Source organism: Tigriopus californicus, chromosome 8 (assembly GCF_007210705.1).
Source record: "Tigriopus californicus strain San Diego chromosome 8, Tcal_SD_v2.1, whole genome shotgun sequence".
NCBI lineage: Eukaryota > Metazoa > Arthropoda > Copepoda > Harpacticoida > Harpacticidae > Tigriopus > Tigriopus californicus.
Window position 1 is genome coordinate 13,919,748 of NC_081447.1, and position 24,186 is coordinate 13,943,933.

The 24,186-nt window shown below is 47.8% G+C and overlaps 3 protein-coding genes across 4 annotated transcripts; 2 read left to right on the forward strand and 1 right to left on the reverse strand.

Annotated features, from left to right (window-relative positions):
* LOC131884601 (uncharacterized) lies at positions 1-4,730 on the forward strand. Its single transcript, XM_059232433.1, has 2 exons — positions 1-2,807; positions 3,531-4,730. Exons 1-2 carry the CDS (start codon positions 351-353, stop codon positions 3,927-3,929), a joined length of 2,856 nt encoding a protein of 951 aa, XP_059088416.1. The 5' UTR covers positions 1-350; the 3' UTR covers positions 3,930-4,730.
* Positions 4,731-5,703: 973 nt separating this feature from the next.
* LOC131884600 (uncharacterized) lies at positions 5,704-21,946 on the forward strand. 2 transcript variants are annotated; one of them, XM_059232432.1, is made up of 8 exons: positions 5,704-7,425; positions 18,424-18,902; positions 18,973-19,304; positions 19,382-20,396; positions 20,466-20,679; positions 20,755-20,964; positions 21,035-21,610; positions 21,678-21,946. In XM_059232432.1, exons 1-8 carry the CDS (start codon positions 7,263-7,265, stop codon positions 21,914-21,916), a joined length of 3,228 nt encoding a protein of 1,075 aa, XP_059088415.1. In that variant the 5' UTR covers positions 5,704-7,262; the 3' UTR covers positions 21,917-21,946. The 2 variants fall into 2 exon arrangements, with proteins under 2 accessions (XP_059088415.1, XP_059088413.1); XM_059232430.1 differs by having other exon boundaries at positions 5,704-6,078.
* Positions 21,941-24,186, reverse strand: LOC131884605 (uncharacterized aarF domain-containing protein kinase 2-like). Its single transcript, XM_059232439.1, has 4 exons — positions 23,676-24,186; positions 22,659-23,152; positions 22,423-22,585; positions 21,941-22,351 (listed from the first exon to the last, which is right to left on the reverse strand). Exons 1-4 carry the CDS (start codon positions 24,184-24,186, stop codon positions 22,041-22,043), a joined length of 1,479 nt encoding a protein of 492 aa, XP_059088422.1. The 3' UTR covers positions 21,941-22,040.

Genomic DNA, 24,186 nt, shown 5'->3' on the forward strand with positions numbered 1-24,186 from the left:
CACAGACACTCAGACCGACAGACAGACGGACGGAGTGAGGAACTCGGAAACCCTGAAGACGGAGAGACGTGATCAATCGAGAGGGAGTAAGTCGTTGTTGTCGGGGTCTCGGTAGACTTGACGGACGGTAGTGGCCACTCCTCCTCCTGGTTCCCCCGGATCCGGTAACCTCAGTTAGACGCGTCTGGATTGCCTTACCGGCGGCCCCACGGTTCATGAAGTGACCGCATTGGTGATTGTGTGGCGTGTACGGGCATTAGGTCATTTGGGTGGGTGATGCGCGGCGTGGTGTGGGGGGAAAGGCGGGCGTGTAACGCCGGCTAAGCCACCGCTGGTGGTGGGCGTGTACCATGTATGGGCGGAAAGGTCCTCCGGCGTTTTATCCCCCGCCCCGGATCGCCTGTTTTGTGTGCGGGGCGCAAGTGCCGGCGGATTACCCGCTTTTCGCCCTTCCGCCTCATCCGGGCAAGCCTCACGGGTTGCCGCATTTCCCTTTTTTGATCCACCACCACCCGCCATTGGCCGGACCGCCCCTGGAAGAGGGCGGGGAAGCCAAATCGTGTCGCCCGTGTTATACCGTGCTCATGTCGCAATGGGACGATTATGAGAAGAACCGCATCCCATTGATCAAGCGCGTGTACTCGGTCAAACGCATGGATGGTCTGCCCTTTCCCAATAAGGACCTTCAGCTGGAGGCGGCCCATCAAGTCCAAAGCCGCGTTTTAGCTTCCACGACCTCATCCATGATGATGAATCCCGGCGCCGTCTCGACCGGCCTGACCTCGAGCGGCTCGGCTGCGCACGGCGGCTACGAAAGCTCGGATCGCGCCCCACCCGTCAGCAGTCCCTTGGCCCATCACAGCTGGCCCCCCAGTGGTGCGCCACGTCGGGGGTTGGCGCCGCCACATCGGGGCGGCGTGACGCCCTCCGCGCCCTTGACCCTAGATGAGTCGTCGGTGGGCGCCCACGCCTTGGGCGGGAACGGCTCGCGCGGTCACGATCCCGGCCAAGACAATGATTCGGCTTTGGATTTGTCGTCCGGCTCGCGCGAGCGGGAAACCATGAAATCGCGCTCGTCGGTGGCGTCGCATCTGAGTGCCGTGTCTCATCCCAGTAGTAGTTATCAATCCGAAGGGGCCGGGTCATCGACTGACATTTTGGATCTGACCTTACCCGACAAAAACGCCTCGTTTGAAGTGTGCTATGTGTGCGGGGACGAGTTCAAGAAGGGCGTGCTGTCACACTCATTTGCCAAACAAATGGACAAGGAGCCGTTCTACTCCAGTCTGTTGTCGCATCCGCGACCGCCGCGCTCGCGCCCTATGGATGCCTCAGGCCGCGTGCAAACCTGTGACGAGTGCCACCAGCATTTGCTCGATCAATGGAAACAGTTCGAGGCCGAAGACAAGCCGCATTCGGATCGGAATTATTCGTTACGCAAGCGGCTCACCCCCACGAGTGACAATGCCACGTTTGTGTGCTACATGTGTGCCTTGGAGTACCAGTCGCTCTCGTTACGTTTGGTCTACGTGAAGCCCAACGCCGAGAACGAGCCCTACTACCCGTTCATCTATACGCAGAAACCCCCTCCGGGCGCCAGCCCCATTTCGCCGCAAGGCATGGTGCAGGTCTGTACGCTGTGTTACAAGTCCGTGAAGGAGACCAAGGACAAGCTCGGCCTAAGTGGCGGGAGTAGCCATATAGTCAGCAAGCCCTCGTTACTCCCGCCCAAGAAGAAGTTGCGTTACGACCCGGACTCCTATGACGACGTGAACCATTGTCTCCCCGCAGATATCACGTGTCCGCTCTGCCGGAGGAAGTTCTCGGTCGGGTCATTCAAGTACCTTCACACCCGTCCACCTCCTGCGGGAGGTCTACCCTACTTCCCCTTCCTGGTGACGTTGCCCAAGCTGGAAGATTTCAACGAGTTTGATGATGACAAGCAAGGCCGGACACGGGCTTGTCAACTCTGTACCACGTCTTTGATCAACCAGTGGTCACAGTACCAGAAGGAGAGTCGGCCCATTTCCGAGCGAACCTACACTTACCCTAGTCTTCTAGTGCGTCCACGCAGTGTCAGCAGTGTGCGTGCACAATCGCCGGCGTCTCAGAGAAGTTCGGGAGCCGTCACTCCGAGCAAGTCAGCGCCAGCCTCGGAAGTGGGTCAGGCCACTCAGGCCTATCCTCGTCCTCGGTCCAACACTCAAGAGTCCAGGTCTCATAGCCCCAAAGATGGGCCTGGGAACAACCTGTCCCATCCCATGCCCACTTCAGGGGCTCTGGTGTCCAACCTCAAGGCCGCTGTAACTAGCGCACCCACGTGCCATTCACCCGGATTCTCATCGGTTCATTCGGGGCACTCCACCAATGCCAATCCCAGTGAGGCGGCCTCCACCACCACCGCCTTATCGGCCCAAGTGTCCACGGCCACAGGACCGATCGCCGCCAAATTGTCCAACGACAAATCCTCGTCCTCGGCCTCCTCGTTTTATTGCTTCTTGTGTGGCCTTCATTCGGAACTGAGTTTTGCCCGTATGCTGTACTCGTCCGTCCCGGGGAAGAAAGCCCCCTATTTTCCGTTCCTGAAGAGCCACGTTCCCAAGGATCGTGCTGAGACCCTCCGGGAAGATGGAACCGCCCTAGTTTGCACATTCTGCTATCATTCCCTCATGGTCCAGTGGAACCAGTTTGTCAATTCAAAGCCCCTAATTGAGCCGCACGAGAGGAAATATAACATTTCCGAGTACACGTGCTACGTCTGTGGTATTACAACATATCGAAAGCGAATAAGGGCTCTCCGAGTCTTGGTAAGTTGATCATTTCTTACAATAGGTAGCATCCTCTAACTGCGCATTTGTGATTGGCTTAGCAAAATCAGGGTGTGAAACAGGTCGGCGAGCCTCTTTAGTACAATTTCTCTTCATACAACTCGCTTAAATGTGAATTGAATAAAAAATCTGCAAATACTGAACAGTAGCTCAAAAAATATGTCACATTGAGAACGTAGGATAAAAAAAACCAAAGCCTTTTCATATGAAGAATACTTCAAAAAGCCAACACCCACGTCAAGAACATGCCCTCCACCCTTGGGTAACATGTTTTATTGTTCTTTTCTTTTGTGATGATTGTTCGGCTCGTCCATACTTCTTTACATAAACTGACTTGAGAGGAATTGAAAACTGGATCGAACAACGATTGCTGCCTGTTCTGTTCCTGTATGTACTAATTCTTTTCGTGAAAACCCCGTAAAAGGAAAAAAAACGCTAGACACAACGAAAAGTTGCAGTTCAGCATTAGTACACACCACCTTGATCGTATTTTACCAAGGAAAGCTAGATCCTGTTCAGAAGCTAAAAAGACAGCAAACGAGTTCTTGAGATGTCCGGCAATGTTCTAGCATACCAACAACGCATTTATGCATTCGCAGCAGTCTTCGCGCATATCCATACCTACTTAACGTAAATTTGACAACAGATACAACCTATGAATGACTTGAAATTAATATTTTGTCGGTTTTCTACATATTTCAGGACTTTCCGTTCCTCAACCAGCACAAGATCAGAAAAGGCGTGATTACCCTGGAAAGTGATGAAATGGTGGCAGTATGCCTTGATTGCTTCGAAAGCCTATTGGGCCAATTCAGAGATGGTGAGCGGTACGGGATCCCCGTGGAAAAGCGCCAATACAATTGGATGCAAATCCCTCCTCCGCCCGAGGAATCGTCCAGCCATATCACCACACCGCAGGAGAGGTTGAGCAAACAGGAATTCAAATCCATGTCTTCAGGAACCAACGCAATCAAGACTAGTGCAGGAGGCGTGCCTCACACCAGCGGTGGGAGTGGTCGACCAGCTCTGACGTCCTCCTCAATCGCTGCAGCCACGAACTCGATGACAGCCGCAGTAGTTGGACCAAAAACGTCCAAATGAAGTCCAATGCAACCTGCTTTAGAACTTGACGACGACGACGACGACAATGAAGGTGGTCACTCACTGACTTCTATTGACGGGGGTGTTTTCAAAAAGCAACCCGACCCATAAACACACATTTTTTATAATGATAGATTCAATATCGAGCCGCCGTGCGTGGGTTGGCTTGATTTAGCTTAATTAGTTGGATAGGTTATTGTTGGGATCGATAATGACCCGTTTTCCAGCTCCGTAATATCAATTGAATGTAGTGACAATGCAAGTGTATTCATATCCCAACACATACTTGTGGCTCCCTCCCTGCTTCCCGTCATTGCAAGTACTTTATTAGGCATTATATGCACGTACCACGACCCTTCTTCCAGATTTTGAAGGCAGGGAGAGATCGCTGTGGTTGTTGTTTTCTTTCAACGAAAATTCATTCTCGAATCAAGATTCTCCGCCGCCAATTGTTCCCTTGGGGAGCACACTGAAGAGCATATTTTCTCGTTTTTCTCTCATATTACACACACACACACACACTCTTCTTCGCCCGTCTACAACAACTATCTCTTTGCTAGTGTAATTCTGCAAATCTCGAACTCGTTTAAACTATTGTCAACTCTTTTAGCTGAAATGTTACTTTCTTTGAGTTCCTACCACTCTTGATCAGCACCATTACTATTTTGTATCATTAATATTAATCTTATTATTTTAAATATTGCCTTCTGTGGTCTGACTGATATATTGCTATTCGGCGATGGCGACTCCGCTGAATATCGTCATTTTTCTACTGTAACTCAATAAATGTACAACTGCAAACCACCGTTTCAGATTTGGAAGGTTGAAAAGGAGGGCTCTATCCATCGATCGAGCAAGTGATCGAAAAGACGGGTGAATAGAGCTAGTTGGCACACTGGGATCACTGTCAAGACGAGATGATGAGTGAGTCAATAATGGTGGAATCTGGGTTTCAAACCGCTTTATCTCTTGACTCGGAACGGGGTGCGAAAGATCAGGTTTCCCCAAATCCTGAAATAACCCACCCATTGGTTCGATGTATTTTTGATGAGGCGGCACGTGCGGGAGCGGAATCCCTTCTGCATTTCTCAATTCCGACAGGGAAGTTCTGACAGGGATTCATTCCATTGAGTTGAAAAGACTAGAAATCATGTGATGGAAGGGTTTTGTCATACATGCATTTACTTTTACTGGCTCACTTCGGGGTCCAATCTGGTCCTAATACAACGAGATTTGACTCGGGACCCATGATTATCATAACAGTTAAATAATATTCGACAGGCTTTTGAGGTTGAAGAATTGTTGTTGTAAGCTCAGATCATAGAACCAAAACAGGTTTATACAGGTGTAACCGTAAGTCATGAGCTTCAACTAAGTGGTATATGGCTTAGGCTGGTATACTTGTTCACGAAACCTTTGGTTTCCACACGCAAAACCTTTCTCAAATGCAATCTCTCTCGTTGGGAAACAGTTTCGCCTCTTTTGAGCAGTTCCAAATTTGAGTGATTCTTGAGCCTCAAACCTTTCCGCCCATCTGGAACTTGAGTGGATAACTAAGCACCCTCCCCTCCCTTGTATTTCGAATAAACAATAGTTGGGCCATCACATTCGCTCTCAACAAAATGGTCCCTGGCCAATGATTTGGTTTGGAACGTGGGACGCCATCCTACTGCCAATCAAACGGGATCACAACATCAGCAGTTCCACTTCTCAGTGTGCCTATTTGGTTGGTTGGTTGGTTGGTTGCATGGAGATGTGTGTCTGTGTGTGCGTGCCTGCGTGTGTACAACGTATATATGCAAAAGGCGATACTTCTTGTTCAATAGGTCTGATGGATCGGTGGATGAGATGGGACGAGAATGAATGTCTCTGGCCACACCACGAGCACGCACACCCCTTGACAACTGTCAACAAGGGAGACATCACACCACTAGTCTCGGTAGTAAAGTACTACGCCTCCCACTCGCCGCTGTTATCCCAAAAGCGAATTGGAACCAAACGCCTTCTCTAGCCATCCATCCATCCATCCATCCATCCATTCATTCATCCCTCCATCCACTCAGTGTCTGTCTGTCTCCGTGTCTGTACTGTACAATGCAGAGAGCCATTCAGCCACAAATATCGCGAAAGAACCCACTACCATCTTTGGGTGAGTGCGGATTTGGAAGCAAGCATGTGTCGGATCACTGTCCTTTGGCAGACACATACACACATTCTGTACGTATACCTAGTGTCCACCAGACACGAGGAGACATGGCTTAGGAGTGTGTTCCTCAGTTGTGATGCCATGATGATATCCCATAGACTTTGGGTTCCGATTTGCCATTGGAAGAAGGGACAGAGCTGAGAAAGAGGAGGAGAAGGAAAATGACGGCCAAGAGCCAAACGAGAGAACGAGATTCTCGTACCAAGAATATCAAGACAGGGAGAGACACCACGAGAAGAAATGGTGGTGAGAGGGATAGACGGACGCAGTCAAGCCAAGGGGTAGTAGGGAACTACCAAGGCGAGTACTAACTACTAGTACTTCCAATGCCGAGATGAAGCAGGAGGGGGGCAGAGAAGGAAGGAAAGAATGAGAATGGAGCGAGAGGGACCGAAACCAGATATCTGCAACAAGAAATCTTTCAGACACTTGCTTCGCACTTCTGAGGGTCGCTAATTCCATCCTCAGATGCATTTTGATGGAACCTATGGCAACCAAAATAGGCAAATGGCCAGGTTTGGTGAAGAAAATTAATAGAGTTGGGTTCTACGTTCCACCCGCTTCAACGGCTCATGAGCAAATCGAGGAACGGCGCCCCTGCTCAAAGGATATCGTTCCAACGACTGTGGCACTTCTGATCTCCACTTAAGTTGGTGTGGTCCATGTTGTTCCATCTTGGACGGAACTTGGTAGTGGTAGGAACAACGGGAGAGGAGTGTGAGTTAGTCGTACGTATTACATACGTACGTAGTGAGCGACGAGCAACCGATGGAACCAAGCGAAAAAAAGACGAGGACACCCGAGTGATCGGGCGCTCACGCTCCTTCTCCGAGCTCGCTCTTTCCCAGTCATATCAAATGAACTCCGTCGAGAACGTGGAGAACCAGGGGGAAAATGAGAGGAGACGAGAGACGAGAGCCCACCACCCAAGCACACAAGATCACCGACAGTCGGCTTTTACGCGGGCCTCGGATCAGATGAATGTAAACAATCGCAGGATACGGGATCCATTCGTGGAGCAAGTTCATGAGAGTGCGGTCGAGTGACAAATTCGTCCCGATTACGATAATTGGACCGAGTGTGCTCGGCAACATGCTGCAGAGTGGGTGACGAGTTCCAGTTGTTCCATGACCATGGATTTCCGTTCAGCTACCGCGTTGCCGCCACATGGCTCGGTATCTTTGCCGATGATGGGTCATGGCATGAATGAGGGCGTGTCTTCTCTATTAGCCTCGACCCCGCCTCCGGGGGCGTCAAGTCTGTTTGGACTTTACCACTCTTCAACCAATGGTAAGTCAAATTTCCTGCTTTGACATACCCCCTGTGGTGGCAGTGGAGATCGGAGTTGTTTGAGAAGTGCGCGGAGGGTAAAAACTTGAGACGCAAGTATGCATGCTATAGTGACTAATACATGAACATGCCGTTAGAATAGCCACGAGGGTCTGATAAGCCAGCCAAGTCATCATTCACTTGACAGTTGATCGGAAATGTCGGCTATTTTCGCCACAAGTGCACACTAGATTGGGAACACCCCGTTGTCATCTTGGTGGCGGAACTTTTCGTCAGAAGTAGCCACCTCTTTCTTACGTGGTGGTCGGCTTTTATCAATAAATGCCCGTACATCATTGGCCATAAATCATAGTTAGTTATACCTTGCCCCTGCTTGGTCCATTGGTCCCTGTTACACTATCTCACCCCTATCCATAACGTGGTCATTGGCCCTTCCAAATCCTTGCCAACTTAGTCCCATGTACATGGCCACGCATGTTTGTATGCCACTATCATGGTTCCGTGTACTAAGCTCATGCGTGCGAGTGGAGCCTGCCTCGTTTGAACTAGTGGGACGGATCAAAAGAGCCACACTTGTTTGGCCCTTACAACATAGCACAATGGTTTTCTACCATCTCGACCAACCCACCACCACTGATCCCATTGACGGCGACCACCATCACCACCACCACCACCACCACCACCAGTGGCATTTGAGGGGTTCCGAAGGAGCAGCAAAAGTTTCGCGTGCAATATTCCCTTTTGGCCCCCGGTGTCAAGTCTCGTAAAACTTTTTTGGCATTCTGAACTGCTTCCCAAGCTCTTCCCCAGGTTCCTCGTCGAGATCCGCAGAGATCCACGAGTCAGGGCAAAGCGGTCATTTGCATGAAAGGATTGCTGGATAATGACAGAGAGAGAGAGAGAAGTATCGAATGAACCAGCCAACTAACCACGCGACCAACCGGCAAATAAGTAGGGTTCTTGTACTACTTGATTTCATTTCGGTAGCTTGGACCGGTCGTTGCCAAGTCGTACCAAGTAGAGTAGACGCCAATTAAGTATGAATCCCAGGTGAGGAATGGTAAACCAATGGTCATTTTTTACCCGACCAATTGGGGCCATGGCCCGGACTTGATCCCACTCAGATCTGGAGTAGGCAGAAGCGTCCATTTGCGTGACTAAAAATTAGGTTCGGACCTATATTTCTAGTGTGCATTTGTGAATTACGAGGTCTACTTCATACCGCTCTCAAACCGTGGTGATTTGTACCAGATCCGTGTTGGTTCATTTTCACCTTATGGATGATTCCAACTACGAAATGCTCGTCGTGTTGATCTCAAACTTTGGATCATGTTAGCGGTTCAGTAAAATGAGCTAGGGAGGGAATTCCACACGATCCAATCCAATCTGGAGCAGCCCCTCTTCCGAAAGTGTTCGAGCAAAAAGAGTTTTCCTTATAAAATCATCCTTTCCAAAGACGTCATGAAGTTTGTTGAAATGGCACAAAGGATCAATTCAAAATATCTAGTTGGTAGACCAAAGTCTAATCGGTCCAAATTCTTTTCATGATCGTCTCAAGTAAAGCTGGTGACGAACCAAAAAAACATGTTTTCTAAACTTAATGGGCACAAGCTTGCTCAGATGGGAACTGTTTGCTGGATCCACGATCTACGAGTTCTTATTTTTTCTTTTGAACTCATTTATAGTTTTGAAAAATACCCCTAAAAGTATATGTACATTTAGTGCAATGTATATATTTTTATGGATTTTCAACGAACTAGTCACAAGGTTGCTCGCTCTTGGGATGAATGGACTCATACTCAAGTACAGTAATACGAAACACTTCATTACGCTTTTACGAGAGGAGGAAAAGGGACACTTGGCGAACGAGGGAAAGAGAGCCCCCACTATTAGTACAACAGTACAAGCACCTACCGCGAGCACCACTAGTATTAGTACTCCTAGTTTTCCCTCTCTTCCTATCTGTGCCACAAACTGTGAACTGAATACGCTTGTACAACCGGGTGATAACCAATTGAGAGAACAAAGAGAAAATTTACACATGATATGCAAGCAAGCTGTCGAGCGTTTAAATGCAAAGCGAAAGCGGCCGCAACTTTAGCCACAACCTCTCGAGTGCGTACATGATTGGGGAAAGAGCCCTCCTCCTTCTCCTCCCCTTACTCACCCGCCCCTTTTGCCGGCCGTGTTCTTGTGGCATACGTTCATGCGCTTAAACAAGTTATTCCATGACTCAGACCTCGAATTGCGAACGAGGACTTCAATTTGCCATAATTCAACCTCCTAACCAAACCACCATGTGGAGGAGTAGTGGTAGTAGTAGTAGTAATGATAATGGAAACGAGGGTAGGATCATTTTGTTTTGGTGGGACGAGTGGTGGGTTCGACAATCCTATTCGTGTTCCAGTTAGTTGGACATGAATGATCGAGACTAGATGTGGCATGAAACGAGGGAAGAACAAAAGCTGTGGGCATATGTCACATCTAGGATTGTGGGCACCCATCGATTGCAGCAGGGATGGGAACTGGCCTCTTAAGGCTGAGTGCCGAGATAAGCCCAGTCGTTCAATAACGAGCAGGTCTCATTTCTTTGGAAGTGTTGGCCAAGATCCCCCCAACCACCTTTCTTAGGGGACGTGTAGCATGAGTACTACTGCGACTTCGGCTACTCGATCCTCTCTCTCTACCACAGATCCAAACAAAGATATCCTACATTACCACCACTATTTTTACAACAACAACAACAACAACAACGTGGCCACCATCACCGCGACCATCTTCCGTCCATTGCTCCATTGGCTGGTTGGCAAGAGAGATTGTACCATCTCCCTCCAGTCTTTATTTAGCGGTCGATTTTGCTCATTTATCGTCGAATCCCTCTGCAATCGAGGTGCTCGGTTGGTTAGATGGCTTGAGTGGGTGAGTGGGTGAGTGAGTGAGTGAGTGAGTTCTGGGTTGGTCCATCTTTCCACACATTGGTGGAGGCTGGCTAGTTCGTCGTTTTTGTTCCATGCGGAGACGGGAACTAGCAACTCAACTGAGATCACTACCACTACTACTACTACTACTACTACTACTACTACTACTACCACTCACCACTACCACCACCCCACCACCGCTCCACTATTTCCCCTCGTCTGGTCGTCTCTTCTTCTCCTCATTCTTCTTCGCCTCTTGGCCGGCTTTTACTTCGACGTCTTCCTCTTCTTCTTCTTCTTCTTCTTCTTCTTCTTCTCCCTCGTCTTTCTGGCCTCCTTTGGATCATCTGAGTAGGGGCCCCGAGTTAGTTGTCTGAACTCTGTTAACATTCGCTGCTTTGGGCTGGGACAAGTCTCGTTGGCTTTTTGCATGGACCCAAGGCATAAAAAACGGCTGGAGGACAAAAATCTAGAATCTAATTGGGAGGGTCCAGATTACCCCTCCGGATTGGAGCAATTTGTCATGTGTTGTTCAAGCATGTTGGGACCTCGGAAAAGAGACACTATATATTGCAGCACACGACACGCCAGAGGTTGCCGTCTTCCCATAGTGAATAACCAATTCACATTGGAATACCAATGTATATGTGCGTTCCTTGTACCACGTATTTCGGTCCGTTCTCATTGGTGGCTGACTCCAGTGGTGGTTCGTTCCCCTTTGCTTGTAACGGTTCCTATTCCTCGAGCATAAAGAGTATCTTTCCATTTGGTGAGTGCACACAGTGGCACCGTGGTAGTGGCTTGGATGGATCCCTTTCCAACTACTTCTGCTCCTCCTTCTTCTCTTCCTCTCTTCTCGGGAATAAAAGTTCCCCCTTCTGTGTTAGTGCTTATGACTGTGGCTCGACGTCTGCCACTTGGCTCTATAATGCTAGTGTGCCACTACGTACACTGCTACCATGTTAGGATCCGTCTTTTACTCGTTCACTCAACAACCCACACCGAAACACGTTTATACATGGGAAGAGGGGAAGAGGAAGGAGACGGAAAAGCAGAGGAGAAGGAAGAAGAAGAAGAAGAAGAAGCAGAAGAAGGCCCTTTGCTATAGCTTGGGCAAACAGAAGACTCTTGGTGAAGAGTTCCAATAGTCTATGTGTTCCCTTTTGACTCTGGTCGAGAGAGTTCCACGCCTGGTGACTCTCCCTACTACTATCAGTCACTACTAGTCCCTGTCTCTGTCCATACACACAGTTCGTATAGCGAATGACATGTCTCAAAAGAAGTTTCTTTCCTGAAGCCTTACTACCACACCAGTCCACCACCCCTATTTCTTCCTTACTACCGTACTATCACTACTACCTCCACCACCACCACCACCACCACCACTTCTTCTTCTTCCTCTCCTTTTCTTCCTCCTCCTGGTCTACTCTCACCACCACCGCTACCACCATCACATCATCCTCGTTCCTGTTTCCGAGTCCCTTTTTCTTTTCTCCGTTTCCCCGAGTATAAAGGTCCATTTGCTGGCAGTCTGGTTCCTTGGGTCTTCTTCTTCTTCTTCTTCTTCTGGTGCTCGTTCTTCCTCTTCCACTCCTTGACTATCTCGCTAGCTTCATTCTCGTGTATAAAGTTCCTCTTCTCCATTCTGCCTCTCTTCCGTCCTCAGCGGTGTGTTCCCTTATGGCCTCTTTCTCGTTCTCCTCCCTTTGGTCCATGTAGTAGTATACGTAGGAACACCAGGGTACTTCCATCCAGTCATAGTGCGTATACTCAGTCGTAGCACTCATGTAGGGTAGTGGTAGTCCTACTGAGTACAAAGGCCAGAGCTGGGGCTCCACTGGCTGGTGGCTGGTGATGAAGCAAATGTCTAAAGCTTATAACGACGTTCTCCTCTATCCTCAACAATAAGCGAAGAGTTTCCATTCCTCGAGTATAAAGTTCCCCTCTCCTCGAAGGCTTAGTGCATTCAGCCACTGGTCGGGTACTTCTGGCGAGAGGAAGAGGAGGTGGTGGCAGTGGTGGTTGAGAAGCATTGGCACCACCACCACCACCACCACCACCACCACTGCTCCTCTCTTTCTTCTTCTTCTTTTCGTCCTCCTGTTCTTTGGTTTCGGCTTCCAATCCTCGAGTATAAAGTTCCACCGCTCTGTTTGGTCACAATAACGAGGCATTGGTTGTGTGGTGAGGACCACTCAGTCTACCCATGTGAAAGAGGAGGATAGAGAAGACGACAACGACGGCATGAAAGAACGGAAGGAGAAAACGACTACAGGATCCCTTCCACTCCCCTCTCTTCTCCCCATTCTTTGACTGGAGAACAGGATTGTTGTAGAGCGTCAATGGATCCAATGCCTCGCAACTAACTACGGTACTTCGAAGTAAGTACGGACGTACGGACGTACGGACGTACGGACGTACGCACCACGTAAGAAGACTGGGACCATAATGCTGCAGCATAGAGTGCACACCACGTCGTGGATCGTACTATGACAGTAGTGCTACTCCTAATACGATGAACGTAGTACTTACTGTATTTGGTGCCTTGGTTCCGCTGAAAAGTCTCGGAGGCTTTCAAGTTAAGCTAGGCGTCTCTTTCTCTCGTTTCCACCACTAGTCCCCTCTGCTCTTGGCTTATAATGGGACACATCTCGTCTTTTCCAGTCTTGTCTCTTCAGTATTCCCCTCATTGCTGCAATACCCAATGCCAGTCAGAGCTCTAAGCGAAGTAATAATAGCACAAGCAAATGAAATGGGACCGAAAACCATGAACCAATTACAATTTCTTTCCACTCAAGCAGCTTACTTACTTCGGTTGGGATACAGGGCACTAGTTTTCTCGTGTTGTTAAATGCTACGTATGTATTTTGCGATGAATACGTGCCACCGTCATTGCAATGGGTCTTCTAGCGCCTAACCAACCAACCAACCGACCGACAGTCCAACGGGTCCCGAATGAGGAGAGATGCATTTCTTAAGAAACTTTTCCAACTCGGAAAGAGCTCAAAGTGGGGGCTTGGCAAATAACATGGCCCTTCGCCCCCCATGCCTACTACGCTTCCACTTGGGACCTTTTTGGGTATGGATTTGAGGCCCATGGATGATCAGCCAGAGGGAGAGATGCTATCGTCAAATGGTGGATGAGTTGAGGAGAACGAAAGAGACGAAGGCGGGCCAGAGGGAAGAAGAAGTTGAGAAGACGAGGCAAAAAAGTCTATGGCCGACCTCCTTCAAGCAGTGATGAGCAAATGGATGGTCTGGCATGTTGGAGACGTAGATGGAGTTCTTCCAACATCGTACAACTCCACTACTACTACTACTACTACTACTACTACTACTGCCACCACCACCACCACCTCCACCACCATCACTTCTTCTTGCCCTTCTACTTCTACTTTTCCTTCATGGAGATGGTCGTAACTACAGTAGGTCCTGCGGATAGTACAACACCAAGTACTCTAGTACGTACTTCTCCAGCACTGTGGCTAAAGGCAGCATGAGGCTTTTGAGACCAGAAGGAGGGAAGAGAATCTAAGAGGAGAGGACGGGAAAGAGAATGGAACAAGATAGACGAGGGTAGAGAATGGAAGATGCTCACTATGCCATCAAACCATACGATGGCAGGGGAGAAGGAGAGAAGGGGATCCGAGACGACGAAATGGATAGAATCGTTGGTCCGTATTTGCTCGCTGGCTTCCTTCCTTTCCGAAGGAGGAGGGTCAGAGAGGCATTTATCGTTCCAAGGGAGATTGCTGGATAAATAAGTGTCTAGCAAAGATGAAGACGCCCTGCTAGCTCGTGAAACTAGCTTGGGATTTAAGCAATAGACCGGAACACAATCCTCTCCGATACAATATTGCAGATTGGTGTATCCACCCCACCATGATTCACCTCTTGATGTGTACAGTATAAATTAGTTGATTTACGAGTCTTATTTTCAGAGGTGTCCATGCATTCGCGAGACAAGTTTCTACCCAGATTTTTTCTCTCGTGGTTGTTCCATGTAGCCCCTATCTCATCCCAAAGGGGACATGGAACGCAGGCAGGAATATCATCAAATGACCATGTGCAAAGGTTGAAGACCTTCTCCCTCCCCGCCTTCTCTTTTTGTCCCGCCGCATTTTGATCATCTTCCAGTCAAGCTGAAGAACCACGTGCGGACCAACAGATCCAATTCTGGACAAGGATCTATGTTGACTAAGTTCCTGGGTCTGATGTGTGAACCAGGAACAAACCACCGCGCTTGGGTCGAGTTCAGCGTCAACGTCCTGCCGCGTTACTGTTCTACCTCGAGTACCAGGAACTTGAGAATGAAAGAGAGCGGTGGAACTGGCTGGAATTGGGAGATGCGCGAGGAGTTCCTCGATAAATTCCAGCTCTTTTTGGAAGCCAAGGCCAGAGGGTATGGCACGATTTCCACACAGAGTTCCCATGCATCTGCTGTAGATGAGAATATTGATAAAAGGTCAAACCAGGCGTGTTTGAGGGTAGAGGCCAATGTTGTTGCTATTCCAATCCATATTTCCGCCGTGCAAGCTCGAGATGTCAGAAACACTTCTCAATGCGGCGAGAGTGACTGAAGAACCACATCTAGTGGGAAGTTCAGATCCTTGGATTGTGGTTGGCACAAAGCAGCAAGCCAAACGGTGCCGATGTTCCATATCAGAGCAAGTGGACCAAGAAAAGAGGATTGGGAACTTTGAGAAGAACTAGAGGGCTAAGACGAAGAGGCACTGGTGCCAATGGTGGAAGAGGACGACGAAATGGTGAAAAAAGAAAAGACACCCAAGATTTGAGGGAACAACAGGATGAGAACCAGTAGGTAGAGTAGGAAAAAGAATGAGAGAGCGAGAGAAAAAGAAAAAGAGAGAGCCAGGAGAAGGACAGCGGTGAACCCAGAACCAACGAACCTTCCGTTGGGTCTAGAAGAGGGATCTCTCTCGAGGCGGCAACAAAAGACTACGATGGGCACAATGGAGAATGATGGCCAAGGAATGGCAATGAAGCCATTCTTTTGTTCCACCAAACCAACCAGGAATGCCAAGTCTTTTATTCGTGATCCCGTCAGTCACGGTGAAGGTGCCCGATATACCCCAAAGGTGAAGGTGGTGGTCAAATCATCTTTAATGCCAAATTACAAGCACTTAGCTCGAGATGTAATTACTTGTTGCGTAATGCAAAAAAGAAGCTACGAAAGCTTTACAATATCTCTTCCGTTCCACCTCCAGGCCCAGCGAAAGTACAGCGACTTGAAGGAAAGATCTGGCAACTATCCCAAGGATCAGGATATCAAACCTCAGAATGAAGGACACAATGCCCTCCTCCATGGTTTTTGCATTGTGCCTCAAGGTTCCCGATGACGACCGAAGTAGCTTCATAGGGCTAGCAGTCAGCTCTTACTCGATCGTGGAACCTAAGAGTTCCATTTCCACCTCAACAAAGAGCAGCTCGCTCACTCGATCCAACAATGGCGCCGAGTGAAGATTGCCCGAGCTTGAGTTGGGGAAATCCTTCCGAACATCATCTCTTTCCCCATGCTCGACCATCTCCACTTTTTCTCCTCTGTTTCATTCTACGCTGGTGGCACTGGTTGGCACTGTGAACGCACAGATTTCTAATTGGGCATGGATCTTGACGAAATCTTAGCTTCAATTTTTCTCGCTCGACGTCTCCTACTTGGTCTCATTGTTCGCCTACGTTGAAGATAATTTCCTCCGCCAGGACTCGGTTCGGGGCGAATCTGTCATCTAGTACTCGTTTAAGTCTTTGGTGTGTGTCTTTCACTGATCTGGCCTTTGCGAAGGTCCTCTCAGGAAGAACAGAAGATTGAAGTAGGGAAGCAGTAGCGAGAGAAGAAGTGTCTTTCTCTCTCTCTCTTTCAAACCCTCTTTCTCTCACCTTCAGAAAGTATATGGGAGTAGTACGTACTTGTGAGCAGTGGTTGACTTGGCCGACAATCATCATGGTCGTCTTCCTCGCTCTCTCTCTCCTTTTCACTCTCATTCGCCTCTTCTCTTTCTTACATGTTCCCACCATTTCTCCTTGGATGAATATAAATTCCTGTGGATGTCTCGAACACAGTTAGATCCGACATCCAGGCTCAGCGATACCTTTGGCATTGACAATGGAAATATTGTGCCTGTGATTTATTTTTCGTTTGTTGGAATGGTGTTAGCCAACTGAAAAGTTACAGAATATTTTGAATACATTTGTCCATCACATTTCTTCTTGGACGGGTGAATTTGGTGCTAAGGGTTATGGTTTGCTTGTGATATTTCCATGAGGTATTCACCACACCCAACATACATTATTTTTTAAGGGATCCCATACCTCCTCTAAATATGAGAGTAGCAAGGAATTGACAATTCAGTTCCATTGACAAAGTAGAAAAAAACCAGTTGACAAATGCAATCCACTCTTTATATGAACTCCTCGGAACTTTCGACCCAAGCTATCCATTCTTCACTACCTCCTCATTCAGGTTTGTTCAGTAAATTATGCTCCATGTGCTCGTCTACTGTACATACAGTAGTCGATCCTTAGAGTCTAGGCAGCAGTCAGTTGAATGAGACCCACACATGGGAACATGGAGCAAGCAAATTGTGCAAGCGAGACGACTTGTCCACTGAGGCCTCCCCCATTTACTGTATGTACTGTATGTGTATGTACGTATACTCGCTTGTACCACACCACCTAATACCGTGGTGACAAGCCAGTGCCAATGTGCTTGGCACTCGCACCAAACGAGGTTACACAGAGAGATTGCTTCGGTGAAAAAACACGGCCTTCTCCTATGAAAATAATATACCCTCACTCGCTTACCACTCCTACCACTACTACGGTATACGACATGCGTCGGCTTGTAATAGAGGCTTCTCGTTTATGTGGGAAGGGGGGCTAAGATGAAGCCTCGGTGGGGAACGGATGGTGATGACAACGGAATGAGGACCATGAAACTTCGTAGTGGTCCGTCCTCGTGGGTCTCTGTCGTGGCACTTACCAGTCGTGGTCCCTAAGATGAAGAAGTGAGGTTGGAAGTGTGTCTGCCCTGTGCATGTACAGTGTGTGTACAGTATGTGGTACATTGTTATGGTTAGATGAAGGAGACAGTCGGACGGAAACAAGTAAAGAGCATGGAAGGCGGTCTCCCAAGAGGCGCGAGAGGGAAAAGGTTATGAGTTGAATGGCAAAATGAGAGGGGCTTTGCACACTTGCTCACGAAAGGGATCGGAGACAACTTGCTCGACGATTCTCATTCCGCCTTTGTCTGCATGACTCGCGTTGGAGGCACCAGAAGGGGATGAAGGAGTTTCGAGCGAATGTCGTCGAAAGTAATGGTCCAATAGACGAGTAACGCATAGAGAAAGAGACACACAGGGAAATAGAAGAGAGAGCTTTTGCAGACTGAAGCCAAGTGGAAGCACACTTTACCGGGCTCGTGCATGCCTTCAGGATATTTTGTTCAAGCGCAATCAAGAGACACGATGATGGAGCTTGTGACGAGGAGTCTTCCAGAATTGATGTTTGAGGGATCCGCCCAAGAAGGGCGGATGACATTCAATCAACGACGAACAAGTATTTACATATTTCCCACCGTCACAAATATGTTCCTGACATTAACAATTTGTTTTTTTGAGTTTTAAAGAATTATTGACAAGAGGGAGTTATCTACTGTACAATAGGAGAGAAACTGGTTGAAAGCCAAGGGCCCGTTCAATCAAAACCGACCATAGACCTTTAAGTCAAAAGATGATACTGGTTAAATCCGCTCGTTTTCATCGGGCCAATTTTGGTCAGTCATGGTGGTGGTTCTGTAAAACTGTGAGGGTCTTTCATTGATGGTGTTGACCTTTCTCCTTTGCTTAGCTTGACCACACGTACAAGAGGGGAAGATTAGGAAAGGGAAACTCGGATGTCTATGCCAAATTGAGCGTGAGTGAGCACTCATTTGTCTTCGGTCCGAAAAAGTGAGTCGTCTTAGGAAACAACTCTTGCCCGATCCACTTTTCCCCTCGAAAAGTTGACTTCTCTCAACAATAGTACCAACAAAAAATGCACAACTCTCACTCACATTTTTCAGGTTTGCCCCCTCTGCCCAATGGCTCACAATTGAAGCCTCCACCCCCATCTACCCCTTCGTTGTCAACGTTGACTCCATTACCTCCAACATCGACCGCATCCTCAAATGGCCAGCGTATGGCGATATCAGCCTCGTCATCTCTACATAGAGGCTCGCCTCTCACTCCTTGGTCGGCACCCAATCTTGGACCCGCTCCAAACCAAACAAGCCTGGCCCAACCGCCCACAACGGTTGGCGGAGGAGGTGGGGGTACTTCTAGTTTTGCCGCTGCGTTGAGGAATCTGGCCAAAAATGCCACTGCAAACACTTTGGAAGGCGAAAAGGCCAAAAGAGCCTCCGTTGGCCCAATGGCAACCACTCCTGGATCAGTCGGATCCATGGGGTTGGGTCAGCCGCCAATTGGAACGATCGCTCCGACCCAATTGATTGCCTCAACTCCCGATACTGCCACTCAGGCCTCACTTATGGACGTTAGAAAAGTAAGGATTTTGTTTTCCTTTCGGCCAACGTTACGTGGCTAACTTTTTCAATCCAAATTTGTTCTTGCAGGGATTTTCTTCCAGTCAGAATTCACACTTTTCACCCCAATCTGATTTTGGAACAAATGTGACCCCCTCCTCCACCTCTTCGATACTATCACTACAAAAGCCAAGTCAAAGCTTGGTCAGCTCTGGCTTCCAACCTTATAAGCCAGATCTAAGTTTGGGCAAAGGGCATCCAGCCCTGGGGAGCGCCGTGTCTGGAATACCCTCATTAAGCTCAGTTGTGTCATCTTATTCCCATCCGAGCCTAGGCATGCACCCTAACTACGCTGCAGCTCTCATGGCCTCAGGCTATCATCCCGGATTATTTGCTGGCAGTCCACTTTCAGCAGCTTATGGGTGAGTTCATTCACTAAATCACACGAGTATAAAGAATATCGTTGGTGCTAAAGTCGTCTGAAATCTTCTACAAATAGGCTGGAGGCCGAAGCATGGTATCGGGCCCAATTGGAGAGGTATGCCATAGCCACGGGATTGGCTCAACCAGGGAGGGCAATTCCACCAAGTCAAAGCTTTCCAGGTCTTTATCCTGGATCACCAGCGTTAGCTCCCACCATATCTACTCCAGTTTCTTGTTCATTACCAAGCCCCGGAACACCAAACCAATCTTCGCCCACATTCGCTGCGGAACCGAAGAAAGACCGAGATCGACAAGAGAGGGAGAAAAGGAAGCACACCAAGAAAGATGAGGAATCTGTCAAAGAAAAAGTCAGAGATCGGTCCTCAAGTCGCACCTCAAAACCATCCACACCTCCAACATCAACGACAACACCAACGACGGCGACCGAGTCGTCCCTCTCTGCGTTACTCACCGCTCCTCCAGTCACCTCAACTTTACCAAACGTGGCTTCTAGTTTATCAAACTATCCATTGCATCCCGCACTAGCCTCATACTTTTCACCACTGTCTCTTACGGGAAACTGCCCAGCCCCTCCCAATACCTCTTGGGAGGGGCCTCAGATGAGATCTGCTCCGGCAATGGTCTCAATGGCGACTCAACAGTCAGCCGTCTGTCAACCACCTAAGGTTGAATCCTTAGTAGATCAAGCACCCAATCCACTCTTGAACGGTGGAGGTTGCCATCTTTTACCAACCAAACCCTTGGACATTTCCGAAGTGAAAAAGGTGAGCGAGATTAAAGAAGAAGTTAAGCCCGAGGCTAACCGGAAGCGGAAGTTCGTGAGACCTTTCGAGGATGATTTTGCCTCGTCTTCTAACTCCATTGGTCAACGAGAAAAGTGTGCCAAATTGTCCGACCAAGACACTAAAGAATCTAGATCCGTCATACCATGCCCCCTTGAACCCATTCCGGCTCCAAGAGTCGCTGCTCACGCTGAAGAAACTGCAACACTACACTACAATGATAAAGTTGTTTGTGTCAATCCTTTCTCTTGCTCAGATTTGCCCAAAGTTGAACTGGAAAACGTCAAGGTAACTTTCATTCTTAACAGAAGTGATTTTGCGTGTAGAAACTAAGAAGCTACTTTCTATCTACTTTAGGATGAAAATTCAAATGAAACCACAATATCCGCCATTTCTAATATCATCCAAGTGGACAAGAACAACGACGTCAAAGCTCCGGCTCCATCTCCGCCAACCTCAATCAAGAAAGAAGATGATGAACATTTTGTCAAACCGAATCAAGAAGTCCTTACCAAGGAAAAATTGAAATATCTACGCTATTTCAGATTGGGCACTCATCGTAAGAAAAACGGTAAGATTTTTTTACCTAAATAGCACTTCACGAAGCAACAATGACTTTGCTTATCCTTGCATTCACTCATTTCAGATCATGACGCCAAGTTTAAAGTAGAGGAGAACGCAAAAGATGCAGAAGATGATTTAGAAGATAAAAATCGATCTTCCGATTCCCCAACCTTGCCACTCCCTAATATTGATGCTGGAGCTCAATCTCAACACCAAGCGGCAGACTCTCAAGGCAAATCAAAATTCATGACATCTCTGGACCTCTGGCAAGTTCCTTCAGAGGAAGTTCAAGGTAACTACAACCGCATCTTCATTTGGAGTAAATACATAAGTGATTGCATTAGAATTTACTTCTCTCTCAGAGAAAGAAGATGAATGGAAAACAATCCTGGAAGAGCGATTAGCCAGAACCCCTCAAGATACGCGAACCAAAAGCCTTGTCTACTTGTCCCGGCTCCGAGATCTGACACCCACTTCGAATCCCCCGCCCAACCGGACCACCTTCCTACATCCTAAAATCGAATCCAAAAAACCAACAATCCTGACTCTTGAGCAACAAAATACGAAGCTAGCTCAAGCTCTGGTCAACGGAAAACCCCAGTCAACCACCACAGCTTGTCCCGTCGTACCCTCACTCCCTTTGCTTCCTCTAACTCAAAACCATTTACCTAATATAAACTTTTCAAGTCTGATGCCACTTCCCTATCAAGATATGAAGGCGGTGGACGCCTCCAAAAGCCCTCCCATGCCCTTTCTGAATGGACTCACTACCACTGGGAATGGGACCCTTTCTCCCTTACCCCCGGTTCCGTCTCCAGATTTTGGCGGTCACAACTCATCCGCTCCTTCTCCAGGAGGACTGACAGGGAAAAAACAGAAAGTGGCCACTTGGGTAGGAGTGGAGGCGGTTATTTTGTCGTTCAAGAAGCATCTGAACGGTAAGTAAATAGGCGGGAAAATTTAAACTGAGTTATCTTGATTGTCTTCCCCTCTCTCTTTGATTAGATTCCAAATCAGTCAGAAAAAAGTTGGAAAAACGCCTTCAGGATCTCCAAAAGGAGGCCATTCAACAGAGGAACAAAGTGGATAGTCTGTCGACCGAAATGGCGGGTCTAGCACGAAATCAAAAGGATCTGTCAGAGAAATTGACCGAGGTGGAACATTTTCGAGAAATCTGCAAGGAGGTGCTCCAGGCCTTGTCCTTTCCCACCCTGCAAAACATTACTGATAACAGTCAAACTTGATAATGATAATAATAATTATTTGAATGATAATGATTATTTTAATGTTAATATCTTTGTCAGTATTGTCATATCATATTGAAAAAATAATAATAACAATAATTATAATAACGACAACAAGCGCGTCCTAAGATCTCATCACATATGGAGTGGCTTTAATGACTAGATCTAAGTCCGGATCTAGTGTGCGACCAAGGCCTTCAAGAACGAGAATGGCTAATATGACCGAAGCAAAATTGGATTCCAGTTTGACCTCATGAACGAGTAGGGTATTGAACACTTTGGTTAAAAGCTTGGATACATCCAGCCGATTGAGCGACAACTGTTGACTTCGAGCTTCGAGGACAATGGATTCCATTTCTTTGACAAATTTCTCGGGAGACTGACATTGATTGAATGATCTCTCGAGAAACAAATGGCCTACCCGACTTCCATCTCCTGAATTTAAGTACAAATTCATTAGTATTTTCAAAATGTTTGGTTCTGTAAGAATGACTCTTGGAATTTACCTGAAATAACGGCCTTGAACACAGATTTAAAGTTGCCCATGTCGTGAGTGGAGAGGCTTGAAACGATGCCAGGGTCTAGAATGACGATCCGAGGTGGATCCTCATTTCGAACGAGGATGTTCCCAGGATGAAGGTCGCCATGAACCAGATTATCCTGAAATATCTAGCAACACCACGATGGCAAAGAGGTTATTGAAATATATTTGAAATTTTCCCTCTTGCTAACCATTCAGTACCATTTTGAGAAGCATGTGCACTCCAATATTAGCGACCTTCTTCATCAAAGGACGATCTTGCTCGTTTACTACATCCTTGATGAAGTCACCAATGTGAATGCCTTCTTCAAAAGTCTCCACTAGAACATACTCGGAGCACAAATGATGAACGGGTTTTGGAAAAATCACGTTCGATGTGGACTTGAAGTTTCGACTCAGGAGTTCCAGGTTTTGAGCCTCGATCTTCAGATTTAGCTGACAATCCATCAATTTGGCAAACTCTCTGAGGGATTCGTCCGGACTGAGCCATTTCAAGTTTGGAGCCATCCACAGGACTGATTTGGCAATTGCTTGCATTACTTTCAGATCTTGTTGGAACAAGTGTCGGATATTCGGATGAAGGACCTTGACGGCGACCATGGTGTCATTGGACTTCAATTTGGCCTTGTGGACTTGAGCACAACTACCCGAACCAAATGGAAACTCCTCAATGTGATGGAAGACTTTGGTCAGTTCTGGAACCATGAGTCTACGATTAAAACCCCATTACACTCATTCATGAACCACAGGAATATGGACGGGGAAGCTATGGTCGATCCGAAACTGAGTCTGCCCATTACTTTTTTCTTCCGATGAGATTGATCCCTGGTCGCTAAATTTTTGTATTTCAATTTTCAGCTCAATTGAATGGCCGAGTCCAAACTTATGCCCCCTCAAAATTTATCACAAATCTCTACACGAAATGAATGAGCTAGCCCTCATTTGGTAAATGATTACAAGAAGAGGGCTAGTTCATTCTCGCGCCCCTGTTTTAAAATCAGGGCCCTAGTTCATTCCATCTGAGCCTGGTTATGTCCTGTGTTTCGAGAGAGCATAACTTTTGATCCAGTCGCTCGATCGAGCAGAAAATTAAAGCACGTAATTGCAGGAACCTGTTGTCTGTTTCAATTGAAGGAAAACGTAATGCGTTGCCTTGCTGCCAATCCCAGTCCCTTTTCCGGTGTGCTTCAAGAGCTATTTTACAATGGACCAGCTCACCTTGTTCGAGATTCGATTCCAAGATGTCTTTAGTCTCTAACCATGTGTGGGTTTGAGTGCTTCTATGGAGGACGGATAATTCTTGACAGAGACTCAAGGGGAAGAGATCTCGTCTCGTGGCAGCCCATTGTCCCAGTTTTATAAAGATGGGACCACATTGCTCCAGAGTTCGAACTAACCTCCGGAACCAAGTGTATCGGTAGCCTTCCCGATAATAGGCAATCGGAGAGAGAATGATCAGGGGGAAACAAATTCGGAGCAAGTTCAGAGCCCGCAATAACGTCAACAAAGACGCTTGCCAATTGGTCAGAGCCAGCTGCCAGGAATCAACCCAAGAGCCGTTTTTCGTGATTGGACGTGTAAACTGAATGTCCACCGGGTTGCCGAGGGAGTTGCGATTAGCTGGCTCGACTAATGCGGCTCTGGATCCGAATAGCACCAAGCCCGATCTGACCGAGAGACCAATGGTCTTGGGACTGATTCGAAGAGCCGTGTGAAACGCCCGAAACAT